Below are 27,837 nucleotides of genomic sequence, written 5' to 3'. Positions count from 1 at the left end.
TGAATTTATTTATAATAATTTAATCTTCATTCGAAAACGTCTTTCCATTATATAACTGAATTTAAATACATAAATTGATGTCTTTATACATCAATTGACAATTTATGTATAAACTAGTCTGGAAAATTGAAAGTGAACAAAATTAATAATAATAATAAGTATGATTTTCTAATGGATAAAAATTTCGTCGTTTGATTTTTTTTCCAATCAAGCGGTCGTTATAAATAAACGCAAGGTCATTTTTGTATAATATGTCTATTTTTAAGGAACCTATTAACCTACCTTACCTAGCTCATAAAAATGTATCTGTTAATAAATCGCCATAGTCGAAGTTTATTAAAACCCCTTTTTTCTTAAGCCTATATTGCCTATGTAAAACTCCTAAAAACCCGTCGGCTTTCATTCCCCTTGATAAAATATTTATTTAATAAGATATTTAACAAATTTTAATACAATTTTAAAAATTAATATAACCCGTTGTAATATAATATAGTAAGCTGTTTGCATTTGTCAAACAATAGCCGATATCTGTACCGTTAAGATAACAGTAAACAGTTTAGTTTAGTATTATTGGAAACACATACACATCACACTGCTCGATAAATAAAACGCGTATCCAGATTGAAAAATGTCCCGACTTGGGAGGCAGCCATTTTGTGTACCAATTTTATAGAAGGTAAAAATGTTACATTTCTTTTCCATGATGCATATTAAAAAGTTAGGTTAGGCGATGACACCATTATGGTAATATTAAAGAATAGCTGATGAAAGCAGAAAGGTCACTTTCAATGTAAACAAAAAAGTGACGGCATTTTTGTGACGACCTATTTAGTATTTTATGTATACACAACGAATAATACAAGTCTATAAATAAAAACTTCATTATAGTTGTGTTGTTTCAAGAAGATGGCCGACGCGTTTTCGTGTGATAAGTACCATTCCAGCGTTATCAGTGTCCGGGGCCTGATAACATGATGATAACACCGTCGTAAATTTGATAAATCGCGGAAGAAACAATAAATATCACGGATTTTTACAATAATTATTCACAAAATCACATAGCTACGATGGTATAAAGCTTATATATTGTCTACTTATTGTTTGTATATTATATTTTTCTATTCGGTCAAGATCAATTGTCGACGTAAGCGCGTCACCGTGTGTCGTTTAATAGAGTAAATATTGTTTTAGATTCGGTATAATGACAAGCCAAATGTGGTAGGTAAATTATTATCATTATCGTTATCGACGGATACAAACATGTTATTTGGGGGCTATAATTTGTCTTTTATACTCATACGTCTGTTGGACATTACTGGATGACGTAAATCGGTGGAATCGCGTGGGAAAAAAAAATAACTTTCAGAGCGTACCTACCCGAATTTATGTTAAAGTATGCTAATTCTGAATAATCACTTCATCTAGACGCACAAAAAGTCGTCTAGACCGGCATATATTATTGTTATTATTATAAAACGTTTCCGTTTCGATTTGGGTCAGTTTTGTTGGAAACACACACACACACACACAGATAATATTATTATTGTGAAAAAAATAACGCTTTGTTTATTTAACTTAAAAACACTATACTGGTCTCGTCGACCACAAACATTCGTCGCTTTGAGTGAATTATTATTATTATTATTATTATTATGCCGTACCGACGCTGTAAATTTAATGCACTTGTGTGTTGTTGTTGTATTTTTTTTTTTTTTGCCAACTAGCAGAAAAAAATTGGTCGTATTTCGTTTTGTATAGGTACTCTCAATAATGCACGTGGAAAAATGTATTTTGCATATTTTACCATAATCGAACCTTGGAGCTTTAGTTGTGGTTTTATTACATAATTGTATTAAGACGTTGTATTAGTTGTGTATAATTTCGATTCAGTCCGTCTCGCGGTATGGTTTTTTTTTTTTTTTTAAACAAATATTTTTCAATTATTGTTTTTTGCTTAGTAGCACAGCACTGTAGACAAAGACCAGACCAACAAATAATCGGTGTCAAAATGACCGATCTCGCGTAGTTAGCAACCGAGCAATATGAGCAATAAAGTTTTTGTTTTTCACAAGATAACCAGGTAGAATTACAGACTATTGTTTTAATTAGTTAATACGATTATTTCATGGGAAAAAAACCGGATCAAAAATGTTAACAACGAGTAATTTAACCCATTCTCACCTACTCCCTCCGTAAGACAAAATATTGATTCTTTCGGTATGTAAACAGTGTGTTCATTATTTGGAAAGTAAATAGATTTAAATAGTACATTAAAAAGATTACATAACATTATAAATCAAATTCCATATGAGCTTCATGGCAAATATATATTACAGCAATTATTACTAATGTTAAAATTATGAGAATATGTTTGTATTAAATTAAGATCTATTGTCACCCCATTTGGAAATTGGTCAAGGGTTTTTGGAGATGATTGAGACAGAAAATCAGTCGACATTCTTGCAAGGAAAAGATTGATTTTTTAATTTTCTAAATACGAATTAATTCAACCCCCAATTTAAAAACGCCTTTACAAAGTAGATACCAGCTTTGTAGACGACCTTGCCGTAAACGAAAAAGTCGAATTCAAATAAAATTACATTTTATGCATTAATAAAAGTACATAATTAATATTATATTGTATCTCAATACTTTGCTTTGCAGCTTAATTTTAATTTAAAATATATATATATATATATATCAATGACGGCTCGTTTTACAGTAGGTATAATCGTTTTTAAGTAATTTAAAACGGTTTCTTTATAGTTACATCCATTTGTGATTTTCACCAAGTAAAGAATGTTTGATTAAAAACCGTTTTCAGAACTTTTTTGGGCATTTTAATTATGACGCATTGTGTACACGAAAGTGTTTAACACAACCCACGCCCAAAGCATATTAATTAAACATACTTAAGAGTTGCTTTTGAAAACAAATCACACAAACAGAATTCAATTTAACCACACGCGCTGATGTATTTTGTACACCAAACTTTTATTTAACTTTAACTTTATTTTTTCATTAAGCAAATCGTTACAATTAAATAAAAAAAAAAAATTAGGTTCTTTTATAAGTTGATATTTAATAAGTGAAGCTAGCTGTATATGATACCATATTGTTTTTTGTGTGAGCTACATTGGTGTAATAAATACACCGCCAGTGTAATTATTGGGAAAAAAAACTTGTGGAGTTAAGGGTTAAGGACAAATAATTTACAAGAGTGTCTACTTTTACAGTATCTTGTACAAAAACAGCGTTCTTGCTTTTTTTTTTTAACTAAACAGTAAAAAAAAGCGAACATGTGACTTTTAGATGTAACTGAAAATAAACTATTAAACTGTTATTATTGAGATGTACAATCATTCAATTTTAAAAAGATAAAATAATATTATATATGTACATTGTACATATTTTTTTACTTATTTAATTTTTTTTTTTTTGAGGTTTCCTGTAAAGTACATTTTTGGAAACTATTCTAAGAAAAAAGGTCTATGTAAACTAAATATTAAAAACTGAATAATTGAAATAACTACCAGAAAAAGAATAGTTTATTATATAAGTTCCAATGTTTGACAGACCATTTTTAAAAAGATAAGACAGAACTCAGATGGTCATATTATTTTAAAAAAATACTCATTTATATAACCACTTGATAAACGAGTTGTTTGAACTGTGTAAAAAAATAAATTAAAACTATTTGGAATTCTGAGTTCATTTTCATTTGTTTGATTAAATTTAAGAACCTAATTTGTTTGATTAAAAAAAAAATTCCAATAGTGATTCATTGAACGTCTTGGCAAATGAAAATTACAACATTTATGCAAACAACGAAATTAAAAAAAAAAAAACATTTAAACGTGGAATTGACTTAAGTTCGTCTATAGAAATAGCCGTGATTTATGCGTGTTCGTCTTATTTAATATCATCTCCGTTTTGTTCAAGATACATAATAGTCATGCTATTAAAACAAACGGCTCTTCGGCAGAGTTAACAATACAAATTGAATATAATGGAACAAAGGAACTCGTGCTATATGTAGGCTTTATTGAAATTTGTAATTAATACAAAAAAAAAAGAACCAACTGGGAAGTTCGATTTCGCCGAAGTTCACCGACCCTTGTAATAATATAAACTTGCATATTTGATCATGATTGATTATAATAGCTTACAGTCACGTCACCGGTGATGTTAAATCGTAAACGGGTTTCAAACTTATTTACTTTACGGACATCCAGATTGCAAAAGCCGCTACAATCAGCATTTGCAGTGAAAAATTGTTAATTTTATTTTTAGCAACGTTATACTTGAAGCCAAATTACAGAGGGACATGCTTGCACGGATGGTTCATTCGAAAATACCTACATGCTAACAGAAACGCCTACATTATAACGTGTAATTCAATCAGGAACTTTTCAAATTCTTCGCTAATTGAAAAATTATATTTTAATGCCTGAAAATGTATAGATACACGTACACGATCTCGGTGGTGATAATTTTATAAATAATCGACGAAAAATTGATTTATGAAATTATCGGCAGACGGTGATTTTTTTTTTTTTTTTTTGTATAACAATAGTAGTTTTTAACAAGGCTTTGAACTCCGAACAACCAGATATCCGTTGCCATGAGAAAAAATAAATAAGAAAAATGGAAAAATCTTGAAACCTAATAACGCCGCTGACTATAATGTGAAAGCAGATAACTTAATCGGTCGCGAACGAACTACTCACGAAGATGATATCAGTGTAGCCGCATGAATATTTTACAATATCACTACATTTAAATCATTTACATATCTTACCAATCATAAGATTTAAATGATAACCGGCTATATTAACACAGCTATTAGAGCTAATTTCTATTTATCTAATCTGTGATGTATTATATGAAATTTTAAGCTTGAATCTGCGGTCACACTGATTTCATTTTGAGCCATGTGATGTCACACATATATATATATATAATAAACTAGATTGATAACTATTGATAAGAATTTAAGTCGACGTCCGCCATTATTGTGGGATTTGTGAGTGTATAAAATAATATATATGTACATATGTTTGTGATTCTGTATCATCGACTTAGGTATAATTGGTATAAACATACTTTCATGTGATATATGTAAGGTTCTAATTCCCACAAAGATGGCGGAAAATATTGTAACTCCAGTTGTCTCTATTGACGGCATGTGCACTTGGCAATCTAGTTTATTATATTTAGGTATCAGAGTGTGACGTCATGGTTTTTGTTTACATGCCGAATGAGCTATCTGTTTTTTAAAAGTATATAGTCGGTGATAATACGAAAAATATGAAAAACATAGCGACGTACACAGCTATCGTATACGATTATCTCATGTGATTTATTTGAAAACAATTTTATTGAAAAAAAAATTGAGAATTCACATTATTTTTCGTCATAATATATTATATCACGTGTTATGGATTTTTTTTTTAAGGAAGCGAATCTATATATACCTAAGAATGTAATGTGTATATGTATATATACACACATTACACTGACACGTTTCCTTTTTTTTTATGTGTAGGTACTGCAATACGATACAGCGTAAAATATTATTGTATCGTAAGTTGTTATTTTGTCCTGTTAAAAAATGCTCGATTCGTTTATATTTCAGACACGTTGTGATCGATGCTAACCTTCATGATAGTGTTGGAATAAGTTTTGAAATACGATTTCCATTGCTAGCAAAATGCATTTATTTCAATATTTATAGTTATTCCCGTGGACTGATGCCGGGCGTCATAAAATAACTTAGTAAAACTGTGTAGGTAAGTAAAAACGTACGGAAACTTGTTTTTCCACAAGTACAATCGATACGACCGATGAAAAAAATAAATAGTTTTTTAAGTTTACAACTTTTGATTAGTTTAATGCCTACCGGCTACTGTATTGCACACGCGATGGTTGATGTTGGTTTTCAAACTATTGTACAACCCAACAGGAATAATTATTCTGTTACCAATGATAAAAACTAAAATACTTTCATCAATTTTCACACAAAACAATTGCATTTCAAATAAGCCACTAAACGTATTATCACAGATTAAATAAAACCAGATAGTATAACAATATATTTTCTACTAACGATTTTTAATTGGTTTAACTTAATGCAGTAGGACCAAATTATAGTGCCGAAAATATTAATAATAACATTACCGATGTGTGGTCAAATTTCACAGAAGGATTTTTTTTTCATTTTTTGGTCACATTGACCTGAGGTTATTAAAGTATGTTTACATATTTTTAATTTTTTTAGAGTGCACTATCTGGTTTTATTTTATCTATATGATATTGTTCGGAACAATTTGGTCGTTAGTTCTTTGGAATAAATTTGTACTTAAATCAGTTTGTTTGTGATTTATTCGAATGAAAATATCGTACAATTTCATAACATGATTTCTAGTTTGTCGGATCTAAATGATTTAGGCTGCAATTCGAATCGGGCCGCAATGCCAGATGGGTTCTGTAATCGTGTTCAAAGGGCCTCAGATTTGTTGAATTAAGCCAATTTATAGGTCATCCGAGCGGATTAACACGGATGTCTCATAAATTGTATCCGATATTTATAAACCGGATGTGTTATGTAGATTTGTTCTGGCGACATACATTTGATTGATATTGACGGTTTTAACGTGGTTTTCAACTTGCCCAACATAAAATAGTTATACAATTATTATTCGTTAAATAAGAGAAAGTATAGTAGTTCAGTAAGAATAGTTTAAAAGAAAATGTATTTTTGTCCTTATACCAGGTAAGGTTATTGGTAATGAACGCTCGGGGTTCTTTACTAATTAAAAAAAAACCAACACCGCATTCTGCTATAACATTTGTTTTATAAAAACTCGAGACAACGTAAAAGCCAATTCGGGCTAGCGGATTCTAAATACTAATACAAGTAGGTTTCACTTCAAAAAAACTCAAACTACATTCTAATACTTAAGTGAAAAAAAAAAAATTTTAACTGTTAAAACATAATATTATCTTTAATCAAATTTTATTTATTTTAAATTTTGCACCTGGTTCCTCCTCAATTTTATTAGGTAATACCTTTAACAATTCGGATGCCTAATTTGCTCGCTGTAAAACTATTTCCCTTACCATTGCATTATTAGCCACATAAAAAAAGTATAAAAATCATGAAATAAATAAAATGCCTTTTATTATTAAATAAAAGGAAGAAAATGTATTCCCCTGATATAGCAATTCGAACGGATAAAATTAAAGCATTCAAAATCAGTTTTTATAATAATAATCTTTATTCGCCCAGGAAAAAAATTCGCCTATTTTTTTTTCCAAAGTCTTTATTAAATTTAATTTAATACTACATTTAATTTATTTCGGTTGCTAACCTTAATTACCATAAATATCAATGAAATATAAATATAACATTTAAATCAAATGAACCTAGAAATAGAAATTCAGGGTGAATTCTCTTAGGTATTTGGGTAAATAAAAATTGGGCATACCCGATTTATTAAAAGTAATAAAAATATTGTACCGGAACAAAACATTTTTTAAAAAAAGGTAAACCAAGGTTTTACTCTACATTACTTAGGAAGGTGAGAGCGAATGTTATACAATTTGACTATTTCTTTATTGATTCATATGCGGTACTCTATATGACTCCTTAGCAATACATGAACATAAAACCTAGTTATAACATAAGTTAGTTAAATTAAATATAGTTATAACATTGATAATATAGGTAAAAATTTAGGCGTTCTCTAGAACATATAGACATTTGATATGATAGCCATTTTTTAGCTTTCGTTTATGGTGTATTGTGAGAGTTGTAAAAAATACGCCTTTTAATTCAAAAGCAAAACGTCTAGCATGCTGTCACTTATGAAGTCCATAATATCACTTTTTGCAGGTACGGTATAATCAAAATCGACAAACCAAATTAAGTTATAATTAAAGAAAAACGATTTTGACGACGAAAGTGATAACTTTAAACTTTTTTCCAACAATATACGTTTACCGGACTCGATTTGCTTTTTAAAAGATAAAAGCATTTAGGAGTAATGACAGTAGGAGGTGTAGTGCCGGTGAATGGTGTCCGTAGTTAGGGATAATATTACACTCCACCTTTCCCACCTCCCAGTCTATAAGCTCTAAAAAACTTTTATCTCGAGCAATAATTGTTCAAAGCTGCGGTAATCGACTATAAAAAAAATATGTGGGTAGGTTTCCGTTTAAAATTGAAAATTAATCATTTTAATGCGTCAATACGACTACGCAAACAGAGGATATTCATTTTTAATAAACCCAGATCACAGTGTGCGCGAATTTTTAAAAATAGAAACCACTAAAGCCGCAGAAAGAATTTATTGGCTTGATGATAATAATATTATAATAGGCAACCGCCAGATTAATCACAAAATCCGTTCAGCGGTAAAACAAATATAATATTATTTTGTGTGTTCAGACCCAAGAGTAAAAATCGTCGCTTAACAAATTTAAAAAAAAACTGTACACATACAAATTGTCCAGCTCTTAAATTTGACACGCTTAAACTTTTTTTAAATTATAATACAACCAAAGTAATTCTTATTGATTGTTTTAAATTAGGTACCTAATCTTCAGAACACGATAGCTAAAAACAATGCATATAAATCGCCTATCTATTTCGCCGTATATTCCAAGTAACCGCGTTAAACATAAAACGAATTACCGATTGTTTACAACAAAACGGTACAATAATTTATATCTTTGAAATACAAAATACAAAATCTAAATTATTTTTCAGATAAGGCTAAATGGCGTTATTTTAAATAAACGGGGAAAACGAAATTCAAAATTATTGTGATTTATTTGACCATGTTATATACCTATTTAAATCTTACAATACTTAAGATTAAAATTAAAAATTGAAATTTATTTTGTTGTTCTACATTAGCTCTGTTTCTCCAAAAACGCCATTGTATTGTACGCTGTAATAACATATTTTTTATGTTTTTACTTGGAAGCAATAGGTCTTTCCGTTACACATAAATTCATTTACAAATAAAGCCTTCAGCATATTAGCTTTCGTTTACAGAACTACTAAAAGTGTTGAAAACATTATACTTCTTAGGCCTCACCTAGAATTTTGCTCAACAGTTTGGTCGCCAAATTATGCTTTATATATAAGTCGGATTGAAAATGTACAATATAAATTCCTGAAATTACTTTGTACTTTGTAGTAAGTTTAATATTATGTCTGTCGACAGAGACTCGTATAAAAATTGTAGGTTGCTCAATTATGGATGAATTTTTGCGAATTGAGGAAAATAGTTGCTGATTTGTTGTTTGATGAGCGACTTATTAAATGGTAATGTAGACTCCTCCGAATTACTTTCAATGACTGGTTTTAGTTTTCCCAACCATTGTACAAGGTTGAACAATTTGCTTTACGCTCCATTTTATAATAATAATTATAATCCCGCATCATTTTTTACCAGCGAGTACACTCTTTGGCAAACAAAATCAAAGATTATGTTGATTATTTTTTTTATGTCAAAGAAATATGTTTAAACACAATGTTTATGTGGCTTTCAGTTGATTTATGATTATTCTCTTTGTAAATAAATTGTTAGGACAATCATTTTTAGTGTACGTTTTCATAATTATTTAGCATTTTCGTTTTTTGGCCACTAGAAGAAGCTGTGTTTGACTGTAAGAAATCTAATTCGGTAATTCAAGTATTCGCAAGCAGCAGCGTTTTGCTTGTTAAGTATTATTTATGTGGTACAATTATACGTGATATATGTATATTTTCGCAGCATCAACACATTTATTAACTTGTATATTTCGAGCAAAGTTTTAAAATTATATTGTCTGCGCGCCCAGAACTTTAGATTGCTAAAAGAAGTTATGTAGTTTGAAAAAAAAAACATTTTACGTTTACTCGACCAATAAAATGTTGAATAAAATATAACAAACAACTTTGTTATAATATAACGTGTCATTGTTGCGGTTTTCCTTAATTAATTTAGCTGTGAAACTTAACTGACTTATACTAACTACTCTTGTAAGTATTTCTCATTGAAACAAAAATACCCATCGATGATTTCGTAACAATTATTATTTTATTCAATGTAATACTTTATTTTATAAATAACTAATTATCCCTGTCCCATTTTGTTGTGACTAATTAGTAATAAAAAAATTATGCAGATTATTTTTTTTTGTTCTAACCTTTACAAATTGCTGAATTGTTTAATTAAATAATCCGAAAAACGGTGTTATTGACAATAAAAAACAAAATAAAAACTATGTTGTATTGCCAAAAAAAAAAAAATTCTTCCAAATTGTAAACGTATTACATTTAAACTGCAAAAAGAACTCAACGAAGTACGATTTTTTATCTACTAACAGTTTTGAATGATGTACTCGTTTTTTTACTACTTTTTTTTAATAATACGTTTTGGGTTGTTTGTAATATGTAAAACTGAAAAAGTTCATCTTATTCCAATACTGTTTCCTAATCTGGTGTTATATAAAAATACAGTCAAGTTTCATGTCAATTAACTATTATTTTTTAATAAAAAATAATTCAACTTCAAAATGTGTTTTCACATAACTTATATATATATTGTATTAACTGATTACGCGCAATACAAAACGGTTTCATGATGATGCTTATCAAGTTCTATAGAATTCATAAAACACAACATCAAGGGGGAGGGGGATGGGGTTAAACATTCGTATCTGATTTAACAATAGAAATTCCCAAGTAGACAGGGTTTTAAAATTATTGTACCTACTAGGTGAACCAGTATTTTGTTTATTCGTTTTTGTTTTTTTACAAAAATCTTTTACCTGGCAACAAAAAAACTTTTGTATTCAAATTAAAAATGTTTTTTTAAAAATAAGTCCGGTATGAAAATAGGCCATTTCCAGTTGGCGTGCAATATATTATACGGCCTGGAAGTCTTAACTAAAATGGATTTTTTAAATTGTCTTTTTTTTTTAAGTACCTATGCAATGTTTGTCAAGATATTTTAACGAAACTATACGAGTAGGGTTTGCTAGCGCCCGTGTATGTGACAAAATTATATTAAAAAAGCATCACGTGTCAACTGTTAACCCACATCCGAAACCTGCCACTATATCATAATGTTTAGGAAAAAGAAAAGAGAAAAATTGCATACAAGCAAAAGTTTAAAAGCTTCTACAAACATCATTCGCTTTATTAAAAAAGTCACTACAACAAAATGGAACAAACTTGAATTTAAAAATAGCATTACAAGTAAAAATTATATATATATATATATTTAGTGATTTTACCTTTAAACGAATTGGCATAATTGAAATGCCTTTTAAGTACATTTCGATCAAATATTCTAACCTAACCTCATCCTTTATAAATAGAATGTCTCCTTCATTATAGTCCTTTAAGCATTTACACTAATGGAGTTGGATCCCGAACAACTTAAATAGTAAATACAGCTTTATTTACTTTCCTCTTTCGATTACATAGGTTCAAGAAATTATTCACAGGTACGAGCAAAGATTTATTTGTGTATACAAAAATAATAGGACTTGTTTAAGTATGAAAACTTGTTGTACATAGTTTGTTAAGGTGGATTGAATGAATTTACCGATTCCGTGGTATTTTGTACATGTTTTTCGGGGTTTGTGTTGAAACATAATATATAATTGGTACACTTTTTGAAGACAATAAAAAACGCCTTGACATTTTTGTCGACCAAACTGTATTTTTAAACTCGAATAGTGAGTGACACATACATTGATAAGAAACGGTAAAATAATAATGGAATTCTAACGCAATGTAAGACAGACGACAGTTGTATGATAATATGTACTTTTAAAGAAAACATTAGTCTCACAATGTTTAGAGTTTTTATATATTTTTTTTTATGCAATGTATCAAAACTCTTCACGAAATCAGCATAGATCATAAATTCTAAACAGTTTGTACTGAAATAGGTAAAAGATTTAAATAGACAAACGTTATTGTCTTATTAAATGCGTACCGAAGAGACAATTTAACATTTTTAAATTGCAACATAATGGAATTATTATTAAAGCGAAAAAATAAATTACTTTACTTTGACCAATACAGACGTTAAATTCTAGTTAATATGTTTGGAGGGTCTGATTAATTTTCGTTAAACCGAATTTGTTGAACATATGAAATGCATTACATTGTGCCAATTACAGTGGTAGACTTGTTTCTGGTTTATTTTCAGTTTTCACTGGATCAGCAGTCCAAAAATATACCGCTTTAAGGCTATTCGTTATACGTTGACAGTATGTTAAGCGAGAAAAATGTCATCTTGTCAGTGATTAATGTCACCGTTCACCTGGAAATCTGTTTCACTGCTTTCAATCACGCGAGTCCTAGTCTTTTTTTGTTATCTATATTGATGATGTTTAAAAAATGTTAACAAAAGTCTTTCTTTTTGTAATACAATTATGTATATTGCTACTTTTATACACCAAACAAAATGTGTTCGTTTTTATGAATACATATTGTTTTAATTTTATATATTTTATTGTCTTAATTGAATAGAGAGTTTTCTTTGATGATAAAAAAAAAATAGTTTGACCAACATTTTCAGCCCTAAAACTTTGCTTGAAAATAAGTTTATATAAAGAAAAATTGTCTATCCCTTCTAGAGAAGAGGGTTTACTTTATTTTTTTTGGTTTGTCAATGTTTATGGGCGGTACTATGTTAAAAAATAATTCTACACAAATTTGGAACTAATTCGAAAATTATTAAAAAAAGTTATAGAGCGTCGTAATTTGAAATTGAAAAATATGTAAGTTTTTTGGGTAGTTTTCTCGATTTTGAAAAAGAAGGTGTGAATTGTTTTAATTGTTGTCCCATTAAAGTACCTTTAGAGTACGAATTGTAACCTGTAAAGTTCCTAAAAAAAAAAATACATCATTGTAAATTAAACACTTTCTCAGCTCCGCATCGAAGCTAAAACATGTTTACTGGTTTTATAAGTAGGTAACTTAAGTATGATTGCATTTTGTAAACAAACCTCCAATTACTGCAACCAATGTATTAAAAATGATTTGATAGTTGAACATCCCTAACGATCTTCTTACAAATATTTGTATAAGACCACAATAATTACTGGTTATAATTTTAGATTAATCAATAAACTTACTTATTTTTTACTGTTTATCGTATTGGTTTACAAAAATTTGTTAAAACTTTTTCTTATAACAAAAAAAAAACCTAAATTGTAATTACAACGTGTATTATATACATAAAAAACATAATATTGATTACAGTTTACATCCTATCGATTATTGTGTTATTTTTCTAACATATAAATTAAGGAAATTGAACTTGTTCAACTAAAAAAAATCGAAATAAATGGCTACAACTATTTATTATTATATAGTAATGATTAGGTAAAAAGTATTAATGATATTATTATAAAATCATTAGAATGCCATTACGGTTTTTTTTAAACTACATTTAATGTTATTAAACATATTATTAAAACGATTACAATTATTATTAAAATATTCCAGTTTATGTGTATTCCTCAAGGACATAATATTCTTCAAAAACTATTAAATAAAAAAAAACGACAAGGATTTCGCCGAATTAAACTGCACGTGGCCATGGTTACTTCCTACTTACAGTTACAAGAAACGTTGCGTTCTTACTTCATGCTAATATAATATTTTATAGAGAAATCCGGTTTAGAGGAAAAGCGTTATTGCTTTCAGATGTCGTACCGTGTCTCTGCATTTTATTTGTGTGTTACATTTGAACTCTAAGCACAGTATTTGTTTTTACTGGAGATTTGAACATGATGTATTTATTATTTTGTGTTCAAAAAGAAACAAATTGGATTGCTAATTATTGTTATTAGGTTTTGTGCGCACCTGAGTCGCGATTAACGGTAAAATAACAATAGCATGTAAAGCGGTAGAGGTTAAAATAGACTCGACGGGGGGCGAAATCGGTCGGCGACAGTATTGCCACATAAAAACATTGAAAATTGCATACTTAAACGAAACAAAAATTCAACAAACGTAGGTAGGTGTATATTTCGTCGATAGCGGTTAAGGAAAAACCTAAAAAAATTATTAGCAAATCGATTATACAGAAATTCCAAGTCAATTATAATAAATTAAATTCTATGACAGATCCTAAAATAGCTGTTATTAGGCGGAAAACGGAAACGGCAAAGAGATTACTAATAGGCACGAAAACACGGCAAAAATACTTCAAATAGTTTGATATTATAATAAATTATGCGAAAAAAGCAACAAGTCATAAGAAAAAAAAATTTGAAAATCCCGCTACACATCTATTACATTATATTTAATTATGTAGAACGTTTTTCTTGTATAGGTTTTTTTTTTTTTTTTTAATAAACAACAACGCATAAATTAGTATTAATTATGTCATCGATTTTTTTGAAAATCAATAGTTAGGGCCGGATTAAAAAATAAAAACCGGTCGAATCTAAATATAGTCTTACGCAATCGAAATATTGGATACACACATATACAGGGTGTTCATTTTTTCGGGAACCACTCAATATCTCATTGGGTTTAATTAATAATTGAATTTTTTTTTTCACAATGTTTTTATATAATGTGATCTCAATATTCCACAAATTTGTATGTTTCGTAATTTTATAAGTTTTAAAAGTTGACATAAAAATAATTAGTCAAGGAGGAAGTACAAATTGATGAAAAATTGAGATTACACTGTATAAAAACTGTATGAAAAAAAAATGTAATGGTTCACGGTAAAACGATCTCCCTGTACTTACATATACATATAGAATATCTAGTAGAACAAGTAGTAATGTATAAATTAAATAGAAACAGTTTTTAGACTTTTTGTAGAACAACAATAATAATAATCATCATCATCATTAGCACTTGACCTAGACCAATTATTTCATTTGAGTAAAAATACTCAAATTAAAAAAAATAAAGCTGTTATTAACCTTGTCGGATCGACATTTTTTTAATGCTATTTCCTGGGGATAGAAAAACAGGGAATTTTCTTAATACATTTTTTGGACAGTTTTTTCTTGGAGTCTAAAAATTCGGCTAAAGTTTTTTAGTTAAGCAAAATATGTTTTCATTTACATAACTGTACCATGGCGGCGAACCGGATTTTTTTTGTCTAATTTATTTACAATGTTTTTTTTTTTTTTTTTTGTTCATTATTATTAATGTTATGTTACGAGTTTATATTATACAGTACACATATCATATAATAATATATTAAATGCAAATAATTTCATTGACATTGTACATTATACAAGACTGTATCGTGTAACACTCAAGAGGGTAAAACAACGTTTTGTTTGTAATTTTTAATTTTAATTTTTGAACTCACCTACCGATGTTCACGGTCGAATGCCACTGAAAATGTATATTAACTACTGTAAAAAAATATATTATATTATGTAAAGTATAAATAATTTATAAACGCACAAAACGCCGCACAGTCGGTGGAATAAATGATTTCTCGAAATGCAAATTATTCTTTTATTGAATTTTCTTCTTATGGAAATGCACCAAAATTATTTTATCAATAATATATCTATATTATTATAGTATATATTTCGAAAATACTAAAGCGCATCTACAACTTACTGTGATAACTTACAAATAGTGTTACCACCGTTAACACAGCGCACAAACTAAACACATATTTTCATAATTAAAATAATATACACTACCCGCCGCCCAGACAAGGTTAAGTCTATCAATTATTATTATTATAGCTTTGCCTTGTCTGTGCCATAATAACCTGTACACTCTCAAAAGTGTACACGTATAATATTATGAAGGTATTTATAATTATGTATTTTTTTTCCTATTAAAATCATATTTTTGTACATAACTCAATTCGACAATTAATTATATATTATAATGTCTTTACTACGGTTTCGATACTATTGATTATTGGTAATCGAATTTACCGCCGCACAGGCCTCAAACACATATATCCGGTTGTGTGTATGTATACTTGTTTGGCGTTTTGAACATATTTTTATTACTCTCCTATCTCACCGACTTAGCAGTGTGTTTCATACAATAATTACAATACCGGGTGATACCTTAAAACGCTACACGCTAGTTTACTCTTAAAATTATTGCAATTCTGTAGCGTCTCTTTTTGGACAAAAAGATGACAACAACTTGAATATTGTCTATTATTCTACTCTAACATATAATTAAAAATGTTTTCAAAAACAAATACTACAAAATAGCAATTGTTTTAAGAGTACACTGGTGTACTGTGTAGGGCATTAAAAGAATCATCCGGTACAACAATATAATGTTCATTCCAATTGGATGCCTAAAAAATTACAAAGTTCGACACTGCGCAAATTAATAATTACAACTAGCCAACCGAAACAACTTAATAATGTTGCGCAACTAAACGGAATGTTGTCGATAGCTATTGACAAAAATGTCTACCGGTGACTATCAAATAAAAAAAAAAAAAAAATACATTTATTACAGTAGGCATGAACAATTACAACAACAAACGACGAAAGTTAATTTAGGTGCTTCGCCACTGTGATAAAATTGGCAGTTAACAGACGCTTGGCATTTTCATCATGTGTCTATAGTTTGTTCAAAAATGTATGACCCTTTATGGGTTTATACAAGTTAAAAAATAATGGAAGAAAAAAAATTAAATATCAAAATAGCCCCTCTTTCCTGTGTTAATAAATATGTTGCCGAATTCTTAACGCCTCGCATTATATTATATCAAACGAAACAATTCATAACGACCTTCACCTTCTTACTGTTAGACAAACTGCTATCTGTAAGTGTAAACACTTTCACAGCCGTCTCGTAAATCATCCAAACCCTCTTATTAACAATCTGTACCTGCACGATCCCAGATAACCGTTCTCGTCGTCTAAAATGGTTCTGGTGTATAAATGTAATATATTCGTAACTGTTAAGTTACTAATTCAGAACGAGTTCCTTTTTTCAAAACAAAATTCATACCCCCATACAAATTGTTAAATTGACTAATTTCGACACTTTATTTTCTACAAATCCATTTGTATATAAAACTCAATTTTGAATTTTTTGCGATGGGTTTTTGTCGGTTTTAATAAAACATAATTGTTATATTATTGTCCGACACTGTTTTTAATTTGTTTGCAATATGTTATGGTTTAAACTAGAATTTTATATTGTGACTTGTGCACTTATTTGAGTTAAGACGATTGTAATATGTGATTACTGTAGTACTGATTTACATGGGAAAAATATATATTTTTCAGTGGGAAAAAAATTCAAGATAGGTTTTTATGTCAAATGTGAAAATAATTGTATTATTTATTCACCCGTGAACCGTATAATAAAGACTTTCCTGCAAAGCATTTTCCATGGCATCCTCAGTTGTATTATAATGTTAAAATGACATTTTTTTATTTCTGGCAGGAAGTCAAAATTGAAAAATTGATCAGCAAAAAGTGGAATTGCTATCATAGGGACTCCACTCGTTATTACCTCGTCGAGTCCCTTTGCTCCTCCATGCGTAATAATAACTCCTTTGATATTTTGATGCTCTCAAAGAAAAATAAAAAAAAAAAAATTAGTAGAAGTATCATAATGTAAAAGGATTTAATCGAACTACCTTTAAATTATGACAAAGATTTTGAAAAAAACCTTACACAAGAAGTGATGCATTCTTTTCCAATTCTCTGACACTTGGTGACTCTTGTCCAAAGTATTTTTAAGTGCGATATCTTAACCTATAGACTTGCTACATGAAGATATCACGGGTACCACGTGATAATAAAATCAATTCCTTCTCAGCTATAATTAAGTTCATAAACTTAATAACTTTTCATATTCAATGTTTACATTTTTTTTTTTAAAACTTCAAATACAATATAATAAAATGTATTATTTACATATTTCTGTGAAATTCAAATTTTTCCAACCATTATGATTATGATTATACATACAAACACGTTTTCTTATGTAATTATGAATCTTTAATAATGGTTTATACTATTCCCATCAAGGTGAGCAGACATGTCCGCTCACAGGTTTAACCACGACCACGATTATGAATATTTTTCCATAAAATTGTTTACTTTTTTTTTTTAGAAAAATGTACAGCTTCGATGCAAGCTGACAATGAGATTAATTTTTTAAATTTAGATTTATGCGTTTTCATTACGTTTTAGTTTTTATACACAAAAGAAAATTCTGATTTCTGTTGTCTGCAACTTTGAAAGTGTTTAAAAAAATAAATTGACATGCTAAAGGAATGGCTAAGGCCAGTTTGTTGATGTTCACAAAAACTTAATATTGTTAAATAAGATGAAGATATTATACAATATAATTTTGATTTCTTATTCTATAACACTAAAGAAGTTACTTTGCCGTCTGTGTCCGACCCCGTAATTAGTTATAATTAAATGTATAATTATTTTACACAATTTAAGCATCCATATAAAAGGAAACAGTCATCCGCAGACAAGGTGAGCCACGTGAAAATAAACAACCGAGAAACTAGTTGTCATCTTTAAAAGAAACTAAAAACTCTCCGATGGCGATTTATTAAATAGTCAGTACCTCCTATAGTAGCAAATAGTTTTTTTTTTTTTTAATTTTTAAACAAATGTATGAATTAAATTTAATCACTGAAAACGGCATTTATTGAAGACTCGACAATAAAAATAAATATATTATAGGCATGTCGATCAAATGTAGAGTTTAAGTGACAGGTCGTATAATTGACAAGTTAAATGCAATACTAAAAAGGATGCTAACGTTTGACTGACTGACATTTTATAGAAATGATGATATTTTCAAACGTAACAATCGTAGTTACATTTTGTGGCCTAAAACTGAATACTAATATGAAATATTTAATATGCTGCGTTGCAAAAGACTTCATTGGTTGGTCAAAATCTGGTTTGAAGGACCAATAAAGTTTTGTGCAAATCCGCGTTATAAATGTTGTTTTATTACAATATGTTAACAAGTTCGAGTAATTGTATAATAGTTAAGAAAATTATTTTATTGGGGTAAAATTGATATGCTTCTGAATAGTAAATACAATGGATCTTTGTACAATAATGACGGATACCAGCTAGATATCACATGGTAGAAACTGTCATATCATGTGGTATGTATAGCGGCCTCTAGCGGTAAGAAATACATTGTTGTTGACTCTATTTTGTTCTTGATGGCGGTATATGTACAATCGGTCTTGTACCAATGACCTGTGGAAGAATTGCAATTATTACTTTTCAACAGACAGCGAATTTATGTATCAATATCAATTGTTTGATATTATATTTGACACTCTTTAATATTATTATATGATGTATTAAATTGAAATATTTTTGTAATATTTGATAAATGCTAAACTTTGTTTTAATGAAAAATGTTTTGGAAGGTAGTGCAAGTGTGTGTAGTGTATAATAATGATAAAAATGGCAAATTTGGTTAGCTCACCTCTTGGCTTTTTTGTGTGGACAGAAAGGCAGATAAGAAAAGAGAATATCTTAAATCGTTTTGCCAAGTGGAATATTCTATTGGTTAAATAATAATGAATTAACTTGGAAAAGTTAAAGTCTTACGTTGATTTCTTAAAAAATTGTTATAATGTACATTTTATTACAAATTTTATGTTGATATAAGATATTGTTCTCTATATTGATTTAATATAAGATTTTTCGTATATTTATAGTACATACATTTGTTGCCATTTAAATGTTATATCAATATCACAATGTTCATAAATCAAGTTGTAAAATATGTAATAAAAGAAAAAATTAGTATCGAAAATAATTGCAATTTGTATGAACAATACATTGTTGTAGAATAAAATTGCAAAACAGAATTATTTACTTATGCTTTTAATACAATTTAACACTATGATAACGTTTATATTTAAGATTTAGATGCAGTTCGATTGAAAATGTACTACTTTTTTAATCTGTACCAAAAACTAGAATGCCCGAATGATCAAGCATAGTGGGGACGGCGAGGTCACAGGTCTATAGGAATTATTGTAAGGGTAATTCTTCCAAAAGTATCATTTACAGCCCAACAAAAACCCAAAAAAAAAAAAAAAATGAAAAATTGGAAGCTATTTACATTTATTAAAAAATATTGTATGAGGTTTGATTGATATATCATTATTTATATAACTATAATATTATTTCGTCATGGCTGGGAAGGATTTTAAATTTTAAGGATTTTATCGCGCATGAAAGAAATTGCCATGCCAGAGGAATGACGAATTGTACTTTTGATAAAAGAAAATTACATTTGCAAGGTTAATTTAACTTCACAAAGTATGGCAACATTTTTATACCCACAAGCTTTATTCCAGAACCTTCAACTTTTTTTATTTGATTATAAATGAAAAAAAATAATACTTGCCAGAGGAATGATGTTTTGTACTCTTAATAGGGAAAAATTACATTTTCAAGGTTATTTTAACTTCGAAAAGTATGATAACTTTTTTATATCTACAAGTGTTGTTCAAGAACCTACAAGTTTTTATTTTTTTTTTTTAAATGAAAAAAATAATACTTTCCAGAGGAATAACGCTACAGCTCGTACATAGATTTTTCGCTCAGAAGTTTAAAAAAAAAAAATACCAATTGATGAATAACCTGAGATAAATGATTCTGTAAGTCGATGAATCAGTTGTCGCTGGCACTACTGCAATACCTATTACTATTCCCACAGTCATTACTTCTGAAAAAATGTATTTTTTTTCAACGACCATAAAAAAGCGACATTTTTATTTCAGAGATATTTTTTCATATTAAAAAAATCTGTGCAATTAATTTTTTATTAAATTTCACCTGGCAATATAACCACTTACCGCAATGAAGGACTCTTAATAAATAAATTTAAAAAAATGTTTAAATATATTTTTAGCTCGTTACAAAATCCCATGTGTTGAACGTGCCAGAGGAATGACGTTTTGGGATCTAAAACCGCAAATAATTGTTTAAAAAGTTTTTAGTTTGAACATTTTTTTGTAAAATATGGGTTAATAATATATACTTAAAAAAAAAACCATAAAATTACAGTCGATATATGAGAAAAAGTTCATTTCATGCAGAATGAGTCTTTTGGAAGAACTACCCATATAAATGAAAATGATAAAACCACCGTCAGATAAATTCTGAAATTGAGGGTTATGATTTATAATGCACCGAAGTGTTTATTCGAAAGTGATTTTATCACTTTCAGTTTAATAACTATTGTAGACCTGTAACTTCCTCGTCCCCACTATACTCCGGCCTCACTTATAATAGAAAAACGTTGATTTATTAGTGTTTTTTGTTGTATAATATTTTATTTGTGTAATACTGTGTCTAATAAGTGTCTAGTACGTGCTCTTCTTACTTCTTATTTGAATATTTGTTATTAATTATTGCGATAGTGTATTTATAATAGTAATTAAGTTGTACAAAACTCAAGTATTTTTTAAAGGAAATTCTTTTGTATTTTTATAAAAAAAATCATCTGGAAAAAAACACAAGCCTTTTTTTATTTAAGGTTAGCCAGCCTGGTTTACACGTAATAGAAATTCTGAGCTTGCACATGTGTTCATCATGTAGCATTTTTGCTATTTGACAAAATATTTGAGTGACAATTTTTTAAAACTATTTAATTTAAGTACATAAAATAATAATATAGTATATACTGATTGTGTAGTGTACAGGTTTTTTTTTGTAAAATCGAGTATTGTCTAACAATATATTTTTAACAGTCTATTACACAATTTAAATATTAAAAATATTAACTATATAATTAGTTATATGAAATATACATTGCTAGTAGTCATTTGAGATGAATAATATACCAAGTTATTCGTAGTTATGGAACTTAAAGGGATAAAAGAATACAATAAAATGCAATGAAAGTTATTAAAAACATTCTATATGTTTGAAAAGCATAAAATCTATTGTTTTTGAAATGTTTAAACACTTTTCATGAAATACAATTTTTTTTTAATGTGAGAAAGTGGTTAGACTTTTACCTCTATGTTTGCGACTACTCGTCATCTTGTCATTACATTAGTCTCATCTGACGCCGGATCGTATGCAAACCCAAAAGATCCGTACGTTGTATCTATGAAACGATTTATGAATTCTTTGAATACATCTCGGCGATTTATTCTAGAATTTTCTGAGATGGTTCTTCTGGACAGCGGTGGATTCGTCCAGCAATTTTTACCGAAAAATTCGAACAAGGGACCAAACTTTTTTGTCAGCAACTCCGTTTTCCATGTTTTCAATCGCATCGATACAGCTGTTTTTGCAATCCAGTTTTCGGGCAGAACAACGGTATCGTAATAATTCTTAAGTTCTCCTAAGATTTCGTAAACACCTTTTTTGTACTCAATTTTTGAGGACAAGCTATAGAAATATAAAAGTGCCCCTTGCATGTGCAGCACCATCGGATCAATCTCCTTTACAATAATCCAAAATTGTCTCCAACATTCCAATGAAGCGGATACGCCATCTGTTTTATCGCACTCATTCGCTATACCTGTCAAATGATTGCAACAAGTCTTCATCTCGATAACATACTCACAGCTTAACATTAGGTGGACATGAGGAAGTTTTTCACCTACGTTTTTTTGGTTTAATATCGTTCCGTCCGGACTCTTTTTGAGCACTTCCGATGTATATAACCGACGGTTGTTACCAATTATTTCATCTGTGTCCATCTCTGACCAACCCGAAAACGATAAAAGATGATTAATTTGGTAAATGTGCGGCACCATGTCTGAGTCATAAACTATTCCGGTAGTGCTCAATTGCGAATTGTATTTAAAACCTAACAACTCATAATGCGCTTTTATGCAATCGTCTACAATTCTTCTGACTTCTGTTTTCCAAAAGTGCTGTTCGGAGGTAGGACGGTTCGAATTTTTGCCGCTTTCAACATTTTTCCTCGCTGTTGAAACGCCGTTATCTTCCGGGATAGGCCGGCAATAACTATTATAAAATGCGCTCAAGAGTTCTACAGTGTTCAACATGTGTCGTTCGATGGCGTGGCTTTGGGCAGCAACGGCCACAGAACCAGTTTCCGACGTCGATGCTTCATATTGTTTGGCGTTGTAATAATATGTAAAGTCTTCCAGTATTTTCGATACATCTTCGTTGTGCACAACATTGGGGGATAGTTCGTATAGGAACGAAAGAGCCCCTCGCATACGCGGCACTAATCGATTATTGTGCTCGATCAGTTCCCCCAAAGCGTTTATGAAGTACTCCAAAGATTTGGAACTATCTATTCTTCTGCACTGATACGCTATACCTCTTTCGTATTCACAGTACTTTTTCATGAAGTCGGCATATTTACAGCTCAAAAACCGATGAGCCATTTTGACCTTACAATCAACGTTTTCGTCGGTCACTATCTGTCCATTTGGACTAAGTTCAAGTAACTGGCGCATTTCAAACCACTGTTCAGTATTCGTCCACCGGTCTAGAACTCGAATGGCATCACAGTGGTTCGAGTTAAACGCGGGCCAACCGGGATACGAAAGCAGCTCGTTCATCGGGCCAACGGAGTCTGCGTCTGCTGAGTCCAATAGCATTACACTCGAGTAAAATATTATAAGACACAGGCAAAGGCGTGCCATTTTTTTTTTTACTTTTCACAAAACTTAAAAAATCACAAACAAGTTCTTGTCTACAACGCAGTAAAGAAAGTATTACACCGTTAAGATTATTTTAAACGCTCGAGGCGAAATAGTGTTTGACTAACGGCCAGAATAGTATCAACTGCTGGGTTTACTTAACAAAACAAACGTTGCGTTGTACGACATCGGATGGTAACGCACAATAGAAATTGGATTTTGCCAAGCCGTTTCGCTGTGTTTGAAGTACATTCATTTCAAGGTTATTCAAAATATTGATTTTCGTTCGTTCTTTTGTTATGTTGGATAAATATTATTTTTTTTTTTCTAAAATAAATGCGAATTCATTAATTTTGTGATTTGTATTTCTAGAAAGGAAAAACACGAAACCGATTAATTATTAACCAAAACAATTTTAATATATAATTGTTTTTATACTAAGTTATTAAATGTACAAAATTATTTCATTTTACCGTGAAATATAATCTGCATAAATGAACAGACAAAAATAAAAGCTACGATCAAAATTCCTAACATCCTAACATAACCAAACTAGCACTGGCGGTGATAAATATAAAAACATATAAAAACTACGTTTTTATAACGTCGGGCGCATCTTTCTACCAAGATATTAAAACCTAAGCTTTCATGCTCCTTTAAACATAATGCTGTACTCTCTCTAACGGACCGAATCAGAATGTTACAGCATGACTCTTAATTGGGAATTAAACTTAATAGACTTCCGGGCAACTAGCGGTAATTTTAAAAGCAATTTGAAAAGATATAATTGCTATCCTCTCAAAAGTTTGTTTTAGGTAGATAGCTTCAATTTTGTTGACTAAGAAAGTTATCAACGAAAAAAGAATTATTATTATCTATTATTTAATTATGTTTTTAAAATTATTTTACTGTTCATAAAAAGAATATTATTATTATTATCTATTAATTATTATCTATTGAAACGTGTTAAATAGTAAAGATGCGCCCCGCGTTTTTCGAGTTCACCTGTAAGAATGTATGTGTTGATGATGTGTGTTTGTCCTCTTGGGTAATCAAGAACCCCGGAGGGTTATTTTATTCTTTCTAAGGCGCATAAAACCGTGTTTTTTTAGATTTTTTAATCTAGCTTTTGCATTTTCCTTAATAAAATAAGTTAAGAAACTCTTCCATAATCCCTCTGTTATTCTCCATCATACTCCTCCGCCCTCCATAATTGTCCATAATCCCCTCGTACCTCAGAACTCCTCTATAATCTTCCATAATCCCCTCGTACTAAACCAAATCTCAAGTCATACCGATCCAAACCTAAACCAAGCCATAACTAAACCTAAACCAAACCTAAGTTTGGACAATGTTAAAAATCACTTTAAAAATTGTAATTTTAAAATTTTTAATTTAAATAGTCTGAATTATAATATGTTCTGGCCAAATAAACAATAATCTTGTTGCTTAGTTATTGCGCTACTTTAGTGTCGTTTTCGGGCTAGGGGACTAAGGCTAAAGTATGTTCCATGCTAAAAAAAAGGAAACTTCTTAGATATCGAGTGATTTACGGTTTTGTAGACTGCCATTTCATACCTTCAAACCTACTAAGTGGCCCCCAAATTTTATTTTATTTTTTCGCTATTAAGGAGTGAGTTGCAAATTTTTTCAAATTGGTTGCAATTAGTTGCAAATAGGCTGCTGAATATTAGCAAAAATCCGGAGTTGATCAGACAAAGTGGGGGGGGAGGGCAACTTCACGTACGTCAGGGGGCTCCGTGAATTTGGTCCCCCAAAACAGTAGGTATATTGGTTATAAAGCCGAAAAAAATGACAAAATTTTGACACCAGTTTGGAGTCGATGCGTTTAACTCGGGGGGCTCTGTGAATTTGGCTCCCTAAAAAATAATTTTGGAAAAACATGTAGGAAAAATTATTTAAAAATTCTGAAAACAAATTTACAATTAATTACAATTAATTTACAAAAGTTTGACACTAATTTGGAATTGATAGGATAATGTAGGGGGCCAACTTCATGTACATATATAGGTGTAATGCGATGATGCCCATTTTGGTATATTATTTATTTTGGTATAACTTTTATTATGTATTTTATAAAATCATTTAATGAAAAAAAAAAACAATTATTATTACACATAATAAAGTTATAACATATTAAACACGGAACAATTAAAAACATCTATTAAATGGTTACTATTTGTGTGTATAAAATCAAAATCCTCTACCAAATCCGCGTGTACATCAAGACTAATGTAATGTAAAGGTAATATTGTACTGGTGTTGCTGCAACGTCAATGTCATCGTGTCTATGCTAATATGTTAAATAAAATACTTTAGTTTGATAGCTTTTTTTTTTTTTTTTTTTTTTTTTTTTTTTTTTTATTATTTTTTAAAAACATTTACAATCTGTACATAAATATTATACAATAAGCAAATATGTTAACAAAGTAAATATGTAACTTGGAGACTTTGGGTAGGGAACCTATCCAGTGATAGGACCCTATGACATGTTACGGCTAGAAATTAAACGGTAGCATTACAAGTTAGGAGGTCCCGACACCAACGTCTTTTAAGACGACGAGGGGGGTTGTCCGGGATAGTAGCTGTGTGCTGGCTTGCTATTAAAGGATTTGAGTGGAGCAGTAATCTAGAGTGGAATTTTTTATAATGAGTCTTAACTAAATTTTCAACTGATTCGATGTGTAAGTCATTGTGAAGGGTGAGGTTGGAAACATACCATGGAGCGGACGTGATTGTACGGAGGGAAATCGATTGGAAAGCTTCTATTCTTTTTAGTTGGGATGGTTTGGCACAACCCCATATTTGAGCTCCGTATGACCAAATTGGTCTTAACATTGACTTATAAATAAGAATTTTGTTATGAAGCGGGAGTTTGGATTTCAGTATAGGACGTAGTAAGTGCGAGCGAGTATTTAGAGACTTCCTTTTTGATTTTAGGTGGGGGCCCCAGGTTAGTCTTTTATCTAAAATAATACCTAAATATTTGACTTGAGACAAGGAAGGGATAGGAACTTCTTGGAGGGTGAGAATAGGCGTATTTTTTTTATTGAGTGTGAAAGAAACATGTACAGAGTTTGATAGCTACGATGAACAAATAAACGTAACTCGGCCCGTATCCACGTCTTCGCGGAAACCCATATTGAACAAATGAACGCTTACTTCTTTCAAGTAGTATTCCATGTTGTGGGCATAGTAATCGTACCTGTTGGCTAGGGGAAATCGCGTTTGATGTTCGTTCGTTGATTCGTCGATGTTCAACGGCGGGTGCTCCGGTCGGCAGCCAGAAGACAAGAACGTCTCCAAGTTAGCGATAAGTGTTTCCACCAGCTGGAAGTAATTGAGGCCGTCCGGCAGCACGACAGTGCATTCCGCGACGCTATGTTGGCCGAGGAAATTTCTGATCGTCGACAAATGTGCGTAAAACCCATCCAAGTCGGTATCGTAACCGATAGTGGCATAGATGTACGCCAACGAGCGCATCACGTACAAAACAGTATCGGAACATTTCCGCAGACATTGCCCGAGTGTGTTCCAACAATGGCCGGTGCTGTCATGATGGTGTTGCGACAAACGCGTACACTCGTCAATAACGCGGATGGCCAGCGACAGAAACCAATGCAGTTTTGCCCCGTACATGCATCCCATTATCCGAGGCATCAAGCGCAGCTTCTTCCACGGTCCGGGTCTACACGCCGGGTTGGACAAACGACTTACGACCTCCCATTCTTCGCCGTCGTACACCGAGCTAAACCACAAATCGCGCCAATGCTCTTTTTGATAAACACCGACGATCAGCTGTAATTGGTGCCGTGTCAGCGGCACAGACGTCGCCGGTGGCATGGCCCTTGCCCTCGGTCCATTGTGTACAGTCACAATTATTGAAATTGCAAATATTAAATGGCCGTACATTGTGTTGACGGTTACTACGATTAAAGATGTACAATTTCAACGAGAATCGTACTACTCTGCGTGTGATCTGTACCGAAATGTGTCAATGTATATTTGTAACGTGCAACGCAAACAATTGTTTACTAAATGTCTAGACATAAGAATAAATACGATTTTTTTTTCTTGATTCTTTTTTAAAAATATTTTTTATAAATTGTCTTGATCCTAAGATTCCATTGGTATATGTTGACAAATCGACTGCAGATTAAAAAAATAATAATAAAAAAACAAA

General features: G+C 30.4%; 2 protein-coding genes across 2 annotated transcripts in view; both read right to left on the bottom strand.

Annotated features, from left to right (window-relative positions):
• LOC126846769 (neuropeptide CCHamide-1 receptor-like) overlaps positions 1–15,651 on the bottom strand; it is a 75,708-nt gene extending 60,057 nt beyond the window's left edge. Inside the window, exon 1 of the mRNA XM_050586557.1 lies at positions 15,363–15,651. The gene's annotated coding sequence lies outside the window, so the exon portion shown is untranslated. The remainder of the gene's footprint in view (positions 1–15,362) is intronic.
• Positions 15,652–25,680: 10,029 nt separating this feature from the next.
• On the bottom strand, positions 25,681–27,629 carry LOC126846684 (uncharacterized). Its single transcript, XM_050586406.1, has 2 exons — positions 26,817–27,629; positions 25,681–25,947 (listed from the first exon to the last, which is right to left on the bottom strand). Exons 1-2 carry the CDS (start codon positions 27,564–27,566, stop codon positions 25,858–25,860), a joined length of 840 nt encoding a protein of 279 aa, XP_050442363.1. The 5' UTR covers positions 27,567–27,629; the 3' UTR covers positions 25,681–25,857.
• Between the last annotated feature and the right edge of the window lie 208 nt (positions 27,630–27,837).

Source organism: Adelges cooleyi, unplaced genomic scaffold, assembly GCF_023614345.1.
Source record: "Adelges cooleyi isolate 19-005CV unplaced genomic scaffold, UGA_ACOO_1.1 ACOO_flye_CR_arks_rails_tigmint_CR_PRNA_9, whole genome shotgun sequence".
In the NCBI taxonomy this organism is placed as follows: domain Eukaryota; kingdom Metazoa; phylum Arthropoda; class Insecta; order Hemiptera; family Adelgidae; genus Adelges; species Adelges cooleyi.
Note: the sequence above shows the minus strand (reverse complement) of the source record. Positions and strands in the feature narration are given on the sequence as shown.